At 37.6% G+C, this 18515-nt stretch overlaps 1 protein-coding gene across 1 annotated transcript; it reads left to right on the forward strand.

Annotated features, from left to right (window-relative positions):
* The first annotated feature begins 5076 nt into the window (after positions 1-5076).
* LOC104901509 (glycine-rich cell wall structural protein) lies at positions 5077-13345 on the forward strand. Its single transcript, XM_010689097.4, has 3 exons — positions 5077-5085; positions 5178-5277; positions 12090-13345. The coding sequence occupies exons 1-3, from the start codon at positions 5077-5079 to the stop codon at positions 13343-13345; spliced, it is 1365 nt and encodes a 454-aa protein (XP_010687399.2).
* Positions 13346-18515: the final 5170 nt, after the last annotated feature.

Below are 18515 nucleotides of genomic sequence, written 5' to 3' on the forward strand. Positions count from 1 at the left end.
TATGGACGGTTTCACCGTGCATGGTGATTCGTTAGATAGTTGCTTGCATCATTATCCCTTGTTCTTCAATGTTGTATTGAATCTAACCTTGTTCTAAATTCTGAAAAATGTCATTTCATGGTAGAACAAGGGATAGTTCTAGGTCATGTAGTTTCATCTAGGGGGATTGAAGTGGATAAGGCTAAAATTGATATCATACAATCACTCCCCTACCCCACTAATGTGCGTGAATTGAGATCTTTTCTTGGTCATGCAGGGTTTTATCGCAGGTTCATCAAAGGATTCTCGAAAGTTGCGTCCCCTTTGTGCAAACTGTTGCAAAAAGATATGAAGTTTGAATTGGATGAAGATTGCAAGAAAGCATTTGATGAGTTTAAAGCCATGTTAACCTCTGCACCCATTATTCAGGCTCCTAATTGGTCTTTACCTTACAAAATCATGTGCGACGCAAGTGACTATGCTGTGGGGGCGGTTTTAGGCCAAAAGGTGGGGAGAGCTTCTCATGAGATCCACTATGCCTCTATGACTCTCAATGAGGCTCACCGCAACTACTCTACTACTGAGAAAGAAATGTTGGCTGTTGTTTTTGCTCTTGAGAAATTTCGTTCTTATTTGCTTGGTACAAATGTTATTGTTTATACTGACCATGCAGCCCTCCGGTACTTGATGACAAAGAAAGAGGCCAAGCCTAGATTAATTAGATGGATCCTTCTCTTGAGCGAGTTCGAGATTGAGATTAAAGACAAGAAAGGTGCTGAAGATATGGTGGCCGATCACTTAAGTCGTTTGGTTAGCGATGATACGTGTCGCGGTTCACAAGAGCAAATCCAAGGAGAATTCCCTGACGAGACTCTGTTTGCTCTTCGAGATGTGAGACCATGGTATGCTAATATTGTGAATTTTCTTGTCTCTAATAAGTTTCCTCCAGGTTTTTTCGAAGTCTCAAAAGGACAAACTTCGTAGTGACGCAAAACACTATGTGTGGGATGATCCATATTTATGGAAGCATTGTTCAGATGAACTTGTTCGTAGATATGTTCGTAAAAGTGAGGTAATCTCTATCCTTACTTTTTGTCATTGCCAAGCATGTGGAGGGCATTTTGGTGCTAAGCGAACGCCAAGAAAGGTACTTGATTGTGGTTTTTATTGGCCAATTTTGTTTCGAGATGCTTATAGTTTTTGTAAGTCGTGTGATGATTGCCAGAGGGTAGGTAATAGTTCTCGAAAGAATGAAATGTCCCAAGCCCTATTGTTATATTTTGAAATATTCGATGTGTGGGGGATCGATTTTATGGGACAGTTTCCTAATTCTCATGGCTATATTTACATAATTCTTGCTGTAGACTATGTTTCGAAGTGGGTGGAAGCTAAACCCACTAAAACTGACGATTCGAAAGTGGTTGCAGATTTCCTTAAGTCTCATGTATGTCTTTTCTAGGTTTGGAGTCCCCGGAGCCTTGATCAGTGATCGTGGCACGCACTTTTGCAATCGTAAATTTGGTGCTTTGTTGAAGAAGTACGGTGTTACTCATAAGGTTTCTACCTCCTATCATCCGCAGACTAATGGACAAGCTGAAGTGTCTAATAGAGATGTGAAATCGATTCTTGAGAATACGGTAAATCGAAGTAGGAAAGACTGGAGTTTACTGTTGGACGATGCATTGTGGGCATACCGCACTGCATATAAAACACCTATTGGAATGTCACCATATCGTCTTGTGTTTGGTAAGCCTTGTCACCTTCCGGTTGAGCTTGAACATCAAGCTTACTGGGCGGTGAAATCTTTCAATATGCAAATGGATGAAGTTGGAGAGTAGAGGAAGATGCAGTTACAAGATCAGTTGGAAGAGATTCGACTTGAAGCTTATGAAAATGCTGAAATTTACAAGAAGAAAACCAAGGCTTGGCATGATAAAATGATCATGAGGACAGAGTTTAAAGTTAGTGATAAAGTTCTTTAATTTTGTATCAAACTCACCTTTAGTTGTTTCCTGGTAAGCTTTGATCTCGTTGGATAGGGCGTTTAAGGTGACTAAAGTATACCCCCATGGTGCGATGGAGATTCAAAGTCTTGAGACGAACAAAGAATTTAAGGTGAATGGGCAAAGACTTAAGCCATATTATGAGGGGTTCAAGGTTAATAATGTAGTGAGTGATGATCTCTATAAGCCTTTGTATGAAGACAGAGTATACAGAGCTACGTCGAGCCTACGACGTTAACTAATGGAGCTAAACTGGAGGCAACACCATTAATTTGGTTTTGTTGCTTTGTTTTATTTTAGTTTATTTTATTTCCTTTTATTTGTTAATTTTATTTTTGTTAATTTTTTTTTACTGTGTTATATTAGTTGTTTTTGTAGGTATTTTATTTTTACAAAAAGAAAACAATCGAAAAAAAAAGAGGGAGTTCGAGGTTGAAGCGGCCAGCAGCACGAGCAGCTAGCTGCGGCCCACCAGCAGCTGGTCGAGGTTGAAACAGTGGGCAGCCCTCCTCGAGCAGCGGACAGTGGGCTTGCAGCAGCGGACAGCGGTCCAATCATGCGGTTTTCTTCCTCGAGCAGCGGGCTGCGGGTTCGATCAACGAGCTGCTGCTGTTTCGACGCTACAGGTACGTTTTTCTTTCTATATATAAAAAAAAATCGACATACATCTTCCTCTTCTCACAAGTTTCTTCTATTCTCTTCCTCTTCTCACTTCCTTGTTCTTCCATCAAATTTCCCATCATAATCTCCCATCTTTTCTAAATTCAATTCCTTCATACATTCATCATTCTCCTTCTTCTCAATATTCATATTAGAATCACCATAAACACAACTCTCCTTTCACCATAATTAATTTTCATAAAGCCCTAGAAATTGGGGGTTTTCCAAATTCAAACGAAATTGGTGCAATTGGAGGTTCAAGGTTGGCGTTTTGGGTGGGCAATAAGCGAATTGGTCTTCCACAAGCAATTATTCTCACTATTTTGGTTGTTTTGGAGGTTTTCTTGGTCAATACAAGGTACAATTTGAATTTTATTTTGCTTCCCATTGGAGTAGTTGAATTTCCTTGGTATTGAATTACTTGATGTGAGTTGAGGAGCATGTGGATTATTGGTTTTGGTTTATGAATTTTGTTGGTAGTGTTGCATACTAGAAGTGTTATTGGGTATTACATGTTGGAGTGTGTTATTGTTGTCAAGTGCTTGGATTTTTTTTTGGTTGACATTGTGGTTAGTTGGTTGGCATTGGTTGAGCATTGAATTTTTCCTTGAGAATTGTCATTGTTAGTAAGGGCATGGGAAAAACTAAGACGAAGCGTCCTCCCCCATCCCTAAAGAATGTTGAGAAGAAGAAGAAAGCTAAAGTTTCTGAACCACATCCATCATGTTTTGGGAAGGTTGATTACATGGGTATTCGAGACCTTACTGATGAGGAGAAACAAAGGTGGGCGACTTGAACTCAGTCGAAGAGAAAGGTGCAATGCACTGAATTCATTGATCTGGATACCTTAAAGGAGTTAGGAATGGAGGATGTGGTGAGGAAATTGTTTCGCGAGGTGGGGATGGAGAACTTTCTTATGAAGAAGGCAAGTACTTATGATCGTTACACATATGAGTTCTTGACGACTTTGAAGAAGGAAAGAGTTAAATCTCCTCATATTAGTTTTTACCTTAACAATAAACGTCAGAGGATGAGCTATGATGATATTAGGAAGGCTTTTGGTTGGGAGATTCCTGTAAAGGAGAGTGCTTGGGAACCCTTGTAATTTTATGCTTATTCCCAGTTTTAGCGAGATATCACAGGTTGTCCACTTAACCCCAATGGTGACAAGAGTTCGACACTCACTCATCCTTGCCTTAGATTAACTCACCAATTCTTAACCACTACTGCGTCTTGTAATGGAGAGGCGACGAAGATCTCATGTCTAGAGGTGAGCTACTTGTGGGCAATGACTCCGAAGGGTATTGGAGTGCCGGATTGGGCTGCGATTTTTGTTGATAATTGCCTTAAAGAACAGGAGAGTACGAGCGGCCAGTTGAGTATGGAGGAATGGTCACATTGTTAGCCGAATATTTGGGGATACAACCACCTCCGGTTATTAAACCTGTAGACCCTAGTCATATGTTATATGATGTGTCATGATGAAGAAGTTGGGTTTGCTTGCAAAATCAGAGGGAGATTACATTTGGTGTCATGGGCCGAGTGGATCTCCGTATTTGAGGCTTCCTAGGCCACTAGATGCATTGTTGCCGTATGGTCCATTAGCTAAGGATTTCTTTTTGCCTGATGATTCGGATATTGCCCCTTATTTGGGTAGTGCTGTGGAGCGAGGGCCGGTCTTGCCTGGTAGAGTTGAGGTAGAGGAGGAGGAGGAGGGATTTGAGAATAGGATTCTTGACAGTAGTTCGGATTGGAGTGTGTGGAGAGTTTCTGTTGATGATTATTTAGAGGAGCTTCGTGATATGCAATTGGAGACATTGGCTTATATGCGGAGTATGAGCAAGATGTTATCGGCTAGGTATCCCGACAAGTACACGCCTCCGGATGATGCTTTAATGACTGATCTAGCTACAAGGGCTCTTGCTCGGGCTACGAGACGGGACGATCATTTGACTCCAAGGACATCGGGACCTAGGGAATCCTCTCATTCCTGATTGTGAGCTCTCTTCCTCCTTTTCTACTTAGACTTTTCATTGTTGTTGTTCTTACATTGAGGACAATGTATTTGTTAAGTAGGGGAGAAGGGATTATTATTATTATATATATATTGTTCTGTACATACTCTTTCTTGTTATTGATTGAAAAAAAAACAAAAAAAAAAGAAGAAAAAAAAATTCGATTCCCACTAAGTCGCAAACCTGAAAAGGCGGCTTTGGCAAAAATGGGGGCCCGGATAGGTTGAAAATCCGCAAGGGCAACCTATGCAAAAATGTGGATATATGAGGGGTGAGGTGGTGAGTTTTTTTAAAAAAAAAGAGAGGCTAGGATGAAAACCCGTAAGGGCTCCTAGGCAAAATGAGAGAAAAAGAGAGAAATTCTGAGAATTTAAACTCATTTGCCGGAGTTGGTGACATAAGGTTGGAGGCGATATAGGATGTATCGGGTATGATTCTAGCTTGGTGTTATGTGGAGGTTGGGAGTGGTGTTTAGGTATGGTTTGTGGTTGGTTTTTGTTGGTCTATGCTATATTTGCAGGTTTGGTTTGCTAGAGTAACTTGTTTCGATGTTTCGGGCTTACTTCAGTGCCTTAATTGCTTGCATCTGGAGCATGGTATTGATTTGAGTAGTGTTGCTGGTAATTTGGATGGTAGTTTAGTTTTGCTGCGTTGAGATCATGTCGGCATGAAACTTAGCTAGAGGAGGTATTTTTAGGAGGATGGCCAAGGGGTGAAGAGTTTTGTGTGTGCGTCACTGTGGTTCGCTTCTGTTTGAACTCTCTCGAGGACGAGTTAGGATTTAAGTAGGGGGGAATTTGATATGTGCTATTTTATAGTACATAAATATGAAGTTTTGTTAGGCTTTAATGGCGGTTTTGCTTGATTTTTATCTCTTCTTGTTAGTATTTCTTATTTGCAGTTCATTGTTGTAATTGAGGATTATTAAGGAATTTTATGGAGCATGGTTGATTCATGAGTTATTATTCATCTCATATTGATGGCTCCATGTTTGGATTGGTGTTGGTTTCGAAAGAAGTGTGAAGTTTGAGGTTGCGGGATGAAGAATTGAGCTCAGCAGTGAAATATAACAGATGGACAGCTGGCCGCGGCTCTATAGCAGCAGGGTGCGGCCCTGGCATAAGTGAGAGATTGGTAGCAGCTGGCCGCGGCTAAGGAGCAGCGAGCCGCGGCTGAAGCAGTAGCTAAAGAAGCAGCATCGATGGAGAGCAGCTGGCCGCAGATCTGGAGCATCTGGTCGCGGATCTAATCGAGTTCATCAAGTGTGGGCCCCTTTATCTTTCCCTACTTGCCTAAAATATGTTTTTCTTTTGGTAGAATTATAAAAAGACTTGTATTTAGCTTCTAGGGTATCTTCTATTTTATTATTCAGAGGTTTTTCCTCATCATACTTTTGGAAGTTGTCTCAAAACTTTCATGGAGAACTAAACTTTCTTCTTCTTGGATCAATTGATTGAAGCTTTTGGATTAATTTAGTTGTGAGATTTCTCTACTCTTATTCTCTCTTAAATAATAATTATTCCTTTGCTTATGTTATATGATCGATATTTATTATTTCTAGATTGATCAGCTAGTTGTAATTTATATTGATTGAGTGCTAGATTTGATTATTGAATCCGATTGTTCAATCTTTCTTGTCAAAGTGGCAACTTTTGATTATTAATTCTCGCCTTCCTTGATTAATAATTGAAAGAAGGAATATTTATATTGATTGATTGCAACCGCTTGTGTTAAAATTATCATTCTTTATTGATTTCATTATTCTTAATGCGATTATTAAATTGAATTTGAGTGCGTTCTCGAATTGTTTAATAGTTAGGGTTATTGGTGAATACTTTTCATTCTTAATAACTACTACTTGAGAAATAGGGAATCTCTTGTCCACAATAAAGTATTCAAGAGTGTTTTATTGAAGTGATTTCTATGATCAACTTATAATTCATTAGTGAATATTAAATTGACCAAGATTTGTTAACATCTGATTTTCTTCTTTGATTATTTGCTTTTATTTAGTTTAATTACTTTAGTCTTAATTGAATCCTAAAATCCCCATCTTGTTACTTCAAACAGTTAAACCTTTAAGTGTTCTTCCCCATTAACACACATTAGAAAGTCCCTTTTTCGCTGTGGATACGAACTCTACTTCCCTAACTACCTTATCAGTGTTAGTAGTGATTTAATTTGGTGCTTATACGACTGAGGCATACCACTTTAAAATAAAATAAGCCCGCAGGATCTTCCTGGCAAAAGTTAGGGCATTAAAAATAAAAAGATCCCGCTAATTGAATATCACTTAGGCAAAAATAAGGGACATATTTTACTAACATTTTCAATGTAGGTATCCCTATGATAACTCATCAAATATCCGGTATACCACCTGACTATCTGATGAATTGTAAATTCATCACCCAAAGGCACAAAAAGACAATATCACAATTCCTACAAGAAGACAAATGAACTATTGTCCAAATATGCAAAGGTATCCACGAGCATGAAAAACATAATACTCCACATGAAGTCATATGAAGCCAAGAATCCATTTAAGCAAAAATCCAAAGATCAAAGTTATCAGAAAAGGAAAAGATACAAAGCTCAAGTTATCAGAGGAACTCAAATGAAAAACTGCTTCTGATTACAAGCGGCAATAATTATCACCTATATTTCACAAACAACCAAAAGTCATGTACTATAAATAGCTATTTGTATCCTTGTAGAAAATCAAGTGGGTTTTCTTCAGTACAAAATAGAGAGCAAATATTAAGAATCAAATACAAAAGCATCACGCTCAAAATTAGTTGTTACTCAATCCTTGTGTAAAGTTCATTCAAGTTCAATCAAAGTAAGTTATCATTCATATCTGTGTTTCTTTTTGATTGTTTTCAACATCTGTTCGAATTCTCAAAACATCTGTTCAAATTTTCAAAACAGATTTCATTTACTTATAAATCAGATAATAATAAACGATTTTTTTGAAATCAAAATAAATTTCAATACTTTTATTTTCAAAGTTTTAAATTATCTTTTAACAAGATTAATTACCTACCGGACAGTCCCCCTTTCGCTATATAATTAATCAGAAGTACAACCGAGACGATCCTAAACCCATTCAAATCATGTCTACTTAAATCTCCTCTACATGTTTACATGGATTAAAAATTAGTTTCATCAATATAACAAGAATGTTGCTAGCATTTCACTCCTATGTTATATGATTATATTCAATTAGAAATGCAAAAGCTATTTCTAACAAGACCCAATCAAGAATAACAAATGGTTTTTTTTTTTTTTTAAGAAAAAAGGAAAGAAACAACTAGGGGGATCCCAAGAATTGGGCCACCCTAAAGCATCCTTGTGAATGATTACAGCAAAAGGGAAATCAGGAACTTCAAACCAATAAGTTGTGTTAGATGCCATAAATCTATCAGATTTATGAATGACTGATAAATTATAAGGATTACTGGCATTGTCTTTCAACATTAACCAAATCCCCCATCCATATCAAAGGATGGGAGGAAGTCGAAATGATGAAACCCACAATGCCTACTACTCCCCTCAACGGGAGGTGAGTGCACCTTAGTTTCACACAAAATCACTATATGAATCTTATTGTGAATACAAAAGTTTTTGACCTATTCCATAGCAAGATGCCTTCTACATCCTCTAATATTCCAAAAACTAAAATTCATAAAATATATGCAGAAAGGAAGCAAGACTGAGCTAAGTCTTGCCCCTCAATATACTCGAACTCGAGGGATGAGACCCCCCATCTTTTGAATAATTCTTTCTTAACTTGAATTAGATGAATACTAAATATTACAATGAAGAAACAAACCAGCAATATACGGAGCTTACTAGATACCTTGTTGCTCACATAATATGCAGAGCACTCAAATGATTGAGCATCCTTGACCTTGCTCTTACATACTAAAAAACAGATATAATAATAATATGATGATATCCAATATTCAACAAAGATTATGATAAGGCATCGAAACACCTTATTTGCATAGGGAGAGAAATCAAACCTCCCCAACCATACATAGCAAAACATGACATAATGCTTTAAAATTCCTTTTGTACTACTGAGACAAGGATATATAATAGGACACCGCCACCCTTTAAACATGACATTGGAAACGACCAGTAGCATAATAGAAAGAGTACCAGCCTTTAATTTTACATAGCTATACATCACAATAGGGGTTTTTAGTAGAAGGTACTTTCTTAAGCAGATGCAATTCAGCAAATTCAACAACCTCCGCATTATAATAGATACTATCTCCGAAGCCTTGTGTAGGCACAATACAACCAAAAAATGGCAATAATAAGAGAAGACTTGGTTAAAAAATTCTCCAAGCCAATAGCTTCAGTAGCCTAGATAAGAGTTTTTATTAAAAAGAGAAACCTTGCAAGACAACCAACAAAATCCAATCCAATAACTTCTGTAGTCTAGCTTGGATTTTGCTATGTTGGACAAAAAAGGAATAGCCACTTCAAAATCATAGATTACCAGCTTATTATGACTATAATTAATAACTAGAACAATATTGTATATAGAACATAAATAGAACTACTTCCAAAGTAATGGACTCACAACACATGAAAGAAGCCAAGTGTATTCAATTATAATGTAATGTTGAAGAAATCGTAATTCTAGGACTTTGCTAAGCGACGCCCTAAATTTTCCTACTAACGCCCTAAATACGGTATTTTTATACCATATTTATACCCTAATATTTCTTTTCTCTCTCCTCCCCTTTGACTCAAAATCAGTTTCTATCCTCTAGCTTCAGAGCCAGTTTACAACCAATTTAATGGGGGTGACTCAAAATCGCCGCACCACCGCTGCCGCATCAAGGACCCAAAACCAGTTTCTATCCCCTAGCTTCAGAAACTTGCTACCATATTGTTATCCAATTGGTGAAACCCTCTCAACAATGGCAGCCATAATTTCCATTTCAAGCATGAAAAATACTCCATAGAATTCAAGTTTCTCACAAGGCCTTATACTTCCTTTGTCAGGAATCAGGATTTATCAAGAGAATTCTGTGTTCTTCTCTCCTCTATTTTTTCTTCATTTAAAAATTTTTTTTTTAAAAAAAGGGGGGCGCTTGCCAAGGACGCCTCCACCGGTGGTGGGGCGTCCTTGGTGGGTGCCCCATTTTTTCTCTGATTTTTTTTAAAAAAATAGGTAGGCGTCCACAATGGACGCCCCACCACCGGTGGAGGCGTCCATGGCAGGCGCCTCACCATGTGGTAGAGCTCCTGCCATGGACGCCTCCACCGGTGGTGGGGTGTCCATGGTGGACACCTACCTATTTTCTTAAAAAAAAAATTCAGAAAAGAAATAAACCAGAGGAGAGGAGGGTGTGGGGCTACGGCGGCGGTGCTGTGTCGGTGGTGGTGCAGTGGTGTGGCGGCGGAAATGCGGCAGCGGTGGTGCGGCGGTAGAGGTGCGGTGGTGAGCTTTGTAAACTTGTTTGGTTTTTTTTCCCTCTTTTTTTAAAAAAATAAACATTATGAGAGGTGGTAGTGTTGGTGGTGGTGGAGGGGGCATGAAGGTGATGGTGGTGTGGAAGAAGAAGGGGAAGTGAGAAAAGAGGAGAAAATGAAAAAAAAAAAATACAAAAATATAGTATTTTATACAAATACAGGGTGTTACCAAGAAATTTTAGGGCGTCATTTAGCAAACCAGTAATTCTATTATAACTGCCAAATTTGTACATATGGCACAAAAAAGATAAACTCTTATACTTAGACACATGATATCAGAAATCATAATCGAAGAAAGAGAGATTAAAATCTCACCAATGTCTGTAGTGAACTCTTCTATTGAGAAATATTTCTGAAAGACGGCATAAAACCACACTTACAACATTGAGGTCCTACCCTTTCCACCAAAAAAAAATAAAAAAAAATAACCCTTTTCACCAAAAAAACATTGAGGTCCTGTTGAACTTGAACAATACAGCAGCTAGTATTTGATTTTTAAAAACCATTGTCTATATCAAAGTATCTGAAGCACCATAATGAGAAGCACCATAATAACAATCCAGAGGGATTTGAAGACCCATTGTCTACATCATAATCTTTTACCCACCACCATAAAGTAGGAGATAATAATCTCCCTTGCAAGAGCAGGGTCAAATCACAAAGCTTGAATCCTTCACTCATACCATGGAAAGTCACAAAAAAGAATCTTGATAAAAAAGAAGAACCCAACCACTAAGGCTGACTTTTGCCAAGATGCTTGATAAGAGCTTAGCACGCCAATTACTAGCAAGATGAAGGACAAGCCCTCTCTCACAAAAAACACCAAGAAACCTCGCATAACACTCCCACTCCTAACCAATTTTAGAAGAAAAGCATTAAATGCACTCCTAGAACATCCCTCATTGGAAAGTCCCATCAAGAACTGAAACCCAAGAAAAAGGGGGAAAAATACAAATTAACCCTAACAAAGTAGGATTAATTAATCTGGCAGAACTTAACCCAGGCTGGATTAAAGCACCGATGAACCAAAATTGTAACTTTAATTGAGAAAACACTCTATTGCCTATGAATTTGGGGAAATCATTACTCACAATCAACTTCTCACCTTCAACTTTCAAATGCGACGAGAAACTCCTAATTAGGAAGAAACTAACACTTGAACTCCTTACAAAGGACAGAAAGGAGATTGACACTTTATTAGCAAACTGAATTAGGGAAGAATCGAACAAATACTTCGAGATTTTAGATTTTATCGTGTTTCTAGGGTTCACTTTCAAGGGAATTGGGGCTTTCCATTTTTTTTTCCTTCTCTTTCGAATCTCTCTCTTACTTTCTCTCTCATCTTTAACAGTGAAATAATTTTAAACTATGGTGTTAATTTTTTTTCTGTATAACAAATGGTTCATGACATAAAAGCTTTCCATTTTTAAATAATAAATTTTCAACCAAAAATATTCATTCTTGAACGCATAGCCTTTATCTCATTATAGACGTTTACATCTTTAGTAGCTTAAGTGTGTCTAGTTGTCTACCAGTACCACGTATTCACATTGAATCATTGATAAACAACTTATGGAACACAACAGTAATTTCCCGTAAGATACAACATTGCAAGACTTTTGAAAATAAATCTAACATATATATATATATCGAAAACTGAAGGAGCTCCTTACTGAAATAGTCGTTGCATCATTAGAATACAGTACATGAGATTAAATAGAAAATATAGAAGAAAGAAAAAAAAAAGGTATGACCAAGAGAGGAGTATAACAACGACCATTCGTTGGTAATGGTTATTTGTTTGTCTTTTCTTTTATGAATGGATGATTATTTTGGTGACAAAGTATAACAAAATAATTTCAGATGGTGAAGGAAGGATGAGAAGTGTTACCACTTGTTCACAGTCTTCCGTGAAATTACCGATGTAGTATTGGTGTAGGTGGTGGTGATGGAGAAGGTAGTATAGGTGCTATTGGTGGTGAGAAAAATGGTAAGATTGGTGCTGGTGGTGGTGATGAAAATGGTTGGATAGGTGCTGGTGGCGGCGATACGATAGGTAGTGTTGGTGCTGGAGGTGGGGAAGTTAATGGTAGTATTGGTGCTGATGGAGGTGACATAAATGGTAGTGTTGGTGCTGGTGGAGGTGTAGTAAATGGTAATGTTGGTGCTGGTGGAGGTGTAGCAAATGGTAATGTTGGTGCTGGTGGAGGTGTAGGAAATGGTAATGTTGGTGCTGGTGGAGGTGTAGTAAATGGTAGTGTTGGTGCAGGTGGCGGTGATATGAATGGTAGTATTGGTGAAGGTGGAGGTGATAAAGGGATTGGTGTTGGTGGTGGGGATACAAATGGTAGTGTTGGTGCAGGTGGAGGTGAAAAAGGGATTGGTGTTGCTGGTGGTGATGCAAATGGTAGTGCTGGTACAGGTGGAGGTGATAGAGGGATTGGTGTTGGAGGTGGTGATGGAAATGGTAGTGTTGGTGAAGGTGGAGGTGATAACGGGATTATTGGTGTTGGTGGTGGTGATGCAGATGGTATTATTGGTGCAGGTGGTGGTGGTAGAAGGATTGGTGGCGGTGGATTGAATATTGTTGGTGGTGGAAATAGTGGTGGAAGTATTGGTGGCGGTGGCGCAAATATTGGGATGTCTGGTGGTGGTGGTGACGCAAATAGTGGTGGAACTATTGGTGGTGGTGGTGACGCAAATAGTGGTGGAACTATTGGTGGTGGTGGTGGTGGTAATACTGGGACGTCCGGTGGCGGTGGTGAAAATGGTAGGACTGGTGGTGGTGGTGATGGGATTGCTATAGGAGGTGATAGTGGTGGCGACAATAGAGGTGGTGGTGTAGAAGGTACCAACGGTGAGGGCGGTGGCAATAGAGGTGCAAGTGGAGGTATTAGGGGTGGTGGTGGAGAAGGAACTAAAGGTGGTGGTGGTAACACAATTGGGGAAGGAGGGGTCACAATTGGAGGTGGTGCAGATGGTATGAAAGGTGGCATCATAGGCGGAGATGGTGTAATGGGCGCCAAAGGCGGTGTAATGGGCGCCAAAGGCGGTGTAATGGGCATCAAAGGTGGTGTAAAGGGCATCAAAGGCGGTGATAGTGGCGGTGAAGGCCTTGGTCTAGGCATAAATGGGTTACTAGGCGAAGATCGATCAAACGGCCATTGCCCACAGCTTCCAAAGATAAACTGGTAAAACGGATCACACTTAGATTCTCTGTTGGTCTTACTGCCCTTCTTCTTTCTCCTTGATCCATGATGATTAGTGATACCTCCACTCTTAGTTTTACCACTTGGTGGTCTCTTCTTTGTAACTCTGTTTTGTCTAGTTTTTGTATTTGTTCTAGCCTCTGTAAATGTTTGGGTTATCAAAAGTAATGCTAGAACTATTATCATCACTACATTTCCTTTCATTTTGGTTTGTACCAGGTTTTTTTTTTTCTTGTTCCCTGTTCGGCTGCTGCTGCTCTATATATTACAAATAGGAAGTCCCAAAATTTCTTTTTATGCGTTATTTTTCCCAATTATTGTTTTTGCTTTACGGTGTTTATTAATTATCACCAGCTTAAATGAGAATGGATTAGAATCATGTAGCTGAAGACTGAAGTGGGACATTCAGTAGGTGTGGTTTTTCGGTCGCAGTGGCAAAGTCATATTAAGATTCTACTCTAGAACGAAATTAATTCTCTTGTTGTTGTGGATAGAACGCCAACCATGTCTGGGAGATTGAATCAAATACACTGGCACACAATGAAGGCCTTGAAATGTGTGCCCTTGTAGGTGAGGAGTTAGTTTCATGGAAGATAGGATAGGATAGGATGGTGTACATCCAACAATTATCACTCCAGTCTCCATACATTGAATATTTGAATGTAGAAGTTGTTGCCGGTAGAGGCGTTGTGGCCTGTGGGAGTTGCTTCGGTGCTTCCTCTTGCTCTTCATCTAATTATCTTAAAAAAGTTATTAAAAGTTATTAAAACTTAATTTATTTCAATGTGCTAAATACTACTCCATTTCTATGTTAAAATATTACTTGATGTAGAACATCTTGTCAATTCTTAGTTTCTTTGTATGTCAATACTTTTAATAGGTCCCCTCAAAAAAAAAAAAAAAAATACTTTTAGTAGGTGCCAACTCCTCCTGATTTTTCTAAGTGATAAATTAAGTGTTTACCTTAGAGGGATAATAAATGGCTAAAATATAGATGTTTCCAAACATCTAACTTCAATAAATAATACTAAAGCATAGTAGAAAAAGTGAAATGAGTACTTTTGTTAGTAAAGTGTCAAGGAAAAAAACAGAAGGAAAGAGTGGTGGGAGACGAAAGGAACAAAGAAACATAAACTGAATTGAAAAATCAAGCCATGCTTTTGTTTATTGAAAGTTTTGCTTTTTTTTTTAGGAAAAATTGATTTAATCTGTTTCAACTTTTGGCGTCTTGATAAAAACAGTCACAACTTTCATTTTTCATTGTTCAGTTTCAACTTTTGGGGATCGTTTGCACTAGTTGTTCTTCCCGGTAACCAACCTGCTAATGCAGGTACACTTGTGACACGTGCATCACGTGATCTAATTAGTTATTGAAACCCTCCTTCTCCCTTTCGTTTTTGGCCAAAAAAAAAAAGAAATTGAAGCTTTGTTCTTTCTCTTTCCATGGCAGCACAATCTCCTCTCATCGCTCTAAGCTTTGTGCATCACGTGATCTAATTGTATGGAATATTTGATACAAGCATGAAAAAGGGAATTTTATTTATTAATTCGCATGAGGAATTAATATATGTTATAGAGATTGAATCATGTTATTCATGTATTCCCTGATAAGTATTATTTTCACTATCTTATGAAGAATGTGGGCCTTATTTGGTAAGTTGATAAATTATGCCTTTGTAAAGGTAAGTTGAATTGTTGGCTAGGTTCAACAAATATGACGGGTTGGATTAAAGGAAAATAATCTTGGATTGTAAGTTGTGATCACTTATTAAATCCTAAGGTAAAAGAAGTTCAGTTGTGACTATTTGATAATTATTTTTGTGTTGCTTGTATGTATGTCATAACATGTAATAATTGGTAATTAACGTAAAGTGTGACGAGAATAGTTGTAGACTTTAGACTTGTGCATGTCTAGAGTTGGACATTGGGAGTTGGAGTACATGGTGGTAGCCTATGGCTTTTTCTAGGAGATGGATTGATCACCATCCCTCTTTTATTTCAAAAGTTCCTCGATATCGCAGGTCATTCTGGAATACGTGGTAGCTCCTGTATTTCATCTTCTTGATGAAGGCATTGGTGGTAGGACAACTCAGTTCCAATAATTATTCCATTTGAGTAATAAAATGATGTTTAGAGTTAGTTCAGTAAAAGTTGTCTGCAGAATGTTACATGATTATATTATTATGTATCCCTGCATGTTGTTTATTAGTATCATGTTAGGAATGCTTACGTTTTAGTATGTAGTACTCAGCTTTGCTGATTACGTGCTTTGTTTGTGTGTGTGATCAAGGCTTTGCTTTGTTAATCCTATGATGATCCATTTTGGTGAGCAGATTCAGTAAAGCATTGACATTACAGGTTCGCAGATGTGCATCATTGGGAATCTGGAATGGAGAGAATGTGTAACTAGTTTATTTTATGTTTTTGTATTATTAGGAATATACATTATTAAGTTGGTTTGAATAAGACTCATTTAGATTGTTGAATTTTTAAATACTTGTTTATTTATTTATTATAAAAGGTTAAAGTTCAGTTATATGTTTTCCGCTGCAAAATTTTGAATAAGTCGATACGTTATCACACGGTCGATAATGCTTTGGTAATTCTCTAAGTTTTATATTATAAAGGTATTTCTCAAAAGAGAGAATTATATCGGGGTGTTACAGTGCTTTGTATGCAGTACATATTTCTAACACAAAATCCAGCAAGTAACCAAAATATTATTCAACCCAGAAATTCATTATACAATAATATAGACAAATACATTATACAACTTATTTACCAAATAAACTATCAACAAAAAAAACATAATCTAGTAATAAAATACAAAAAAAAAATGAAATTATATAATAAAATTAAAAAAATCAAAAATAAAACTAAAACTGAAAATAACAAAACAAAAAAAATAAACTCAGATCTGGAAATAGTTGATGTTGAATTTTTGATGAGTTGTTGATGATGAAAACGACGGTGTTGACGAGCGATGGTGGTGACGATTTTTTGACGAGCGATGGTGGTGACGAGGGACGAGTGATGGAGACGAGCGACGGAGATCAAATTTACGAATTTTTGATGCATTGGATGATGAAAACGATGGTCGATTTCAATTTTGATATCTAAAAAGAATCGATTTCATTCAATGTTTGATTCAAAGAAGTTGACGAATTTTTTATGAGGGAGTTGATGAGAAGGGGGTAGGCGCTGATGAGAGAGAGAGGGAGGCGTTTTAGGGTTAGAGAGTGGAGAGGCCCTGACTACACTGGAGAGAGAGAGAGAGGGGTGTTAGCGTTAGAGAGTGGAGATGTGAGTGAAGAGGCGTTTTAGGGTTAGGGGGTAGGCGCTGATGAGAGAGAGAGTGGAGGCATTTTTAGAGTTTGGGATTATAAGGAAAACAGACTGGATTTGGGTGAATTGGGCTGGAGTTTCATTTTTAATTTTAGAAAAAATAAAAAAAATATGATGCGGTCCTAACAACCGCATCGGTCCTAACAACTGCATCGGTCCTAACAACTGCATCAGATTTTTAAAAACAGCATCAGATTTAAAATCTGATGCAGTTTTTTAAGGACCGCATCAGATTTTGTTTGCCAAATTTGCTTCTCATTTTTTTTGTTGATTTTCGGATGCGGTTTTATAAAAACCGCACCAGATACTAAGTGACATATAAGGCTTTTTCCACTAGTGTAAATTACAACTCGACCCTCAATAATATGAGATAATAACACCATAATCAGATATAAAATAATCGAAAATAAATTCTCAATCAACTCAAAACCTTCCTTAATCAACGAATATCAACAAGTTCAAAGTTCAAGAACAATCAAAACATATTGAACATCATGTTTGAGAAAAAAATTCTCAATCAACTTAAAACCTTCCTCAATCAATCTTTATATATGGGTGGGGGTTGCGGGGGAGCTCGAGGGGATGGGCCCTGCGAGGGAGGGAGAGGGGTGGGCTGCGAGGGATATCGAGGGAGGGTACAGCCTGCGGGTTGGGGGAGGGGGGTTGTGGGGGTGGGAGTAGTGGGGGTCTGGTGGTGGTGGTTGGGTGGGCTAGGTTAGGGTATTAGGGGTAGGGATTAGGGTTAGGATTAGATGAGTTTATTAGACTTAGAGGGTTTAATTAGGTTAGCCAAAAGGTTTGGAATCTTGGGGGTATTTGATGGATTTTGGAAAACATTGGGTATTTGGTGAATAAAAAAAATTGTCAGAAGTATTTAATGAAAAAACCGTTTAATTAATTGATTGATAAAACCGTAAGACATCTACAAAAGAAATAAAAAACAAACAAGTACTAGTATATAATATATTGAATCAAAATGTTTACTTCATCAAAGCTAAAATCAGTAATTTGATATAGCAATGGGGAAACTTTCGTATCATTGAATCACACAATCTTTTAAGCGAGATAGTCTAACAATTTGTTATATATAGCGGCGAGGACAATTTCTACCGGATTCTCTGAAAGTATTAACCAGACAACATTTTTATTGTAACATGCAACCTAATTTGTAATGAAATAAATATTAATGTCTTTGTTAAGCATTTAAATAATTCGGCAATTGAGGAAATTTTTTTTTTTTTTTATAAAAAAGACCATTATGAGAGAAGAAAATATTCAAGAAAAATAGTTGTTTAATTTCATTCCATCAACCAGATCTCCGATCGAAATTCGATCAAGATAGTGAATCATTAGATTTTGGTCCTTAAAAAGCACTCCATCCATCCGTTTCAAAATAATGACCCATCTTATTTTTACGATGTCAGCATTTTAAAATTTTGGCAACAACTTTTCACTATCATATGGCTGGAAAAATATCCAGATAATAATTTCTAATAATGATCTCACGGATCGTTGGGTTCAAGACATAAAATGAAAAGAGAATGGATGGATAGAGATGGGGAATGAAAACAAACTTGGTTATTTTTATTGAGTCTTTGGTTCAAGACAAATGATGGAAACGAATGGTAACAATTACTTAAGGGAGAGGAAAGGATAACAAATTGGGAGATTCTATTACCATCAAGTAATGACGATCACTATTATGTAAGTGAAGGGGGGGGGGGAGCAATGGTGTCCCCCTATTAAATTACAACCTTTCCCCCTCCCCAATAATAAGAGATAATAACACCATACATAATAATTATCTATAA

Source organism: Beta vulgaris, chromosome 8 (assembly GCF_026745355.1).
Source record: "Beta vulgaris subsp. vulgaris cultivar EL10 chromosome 8, EL10.2, whole genome shotgun sequence".
NCBI lineage: Eukaryota > Viridiplantae > Streptophyta > Magnoliopsida > Caryophyllales > Amaranthaceae > Beta > Beta vulgaris.

Bases quoted from the DNA above. Each gene is read 5' to 3' on its own strand.
- LOC104901509 (XM_010689097.4), top strand. The intron at 5,278-12,089 runs GTAATTTGGATG...GTATTGGTGTAG, and splicing joins TGATTTGAGTAGTGTTGCTG to GTGGTGGTGATGGAGAAGGT.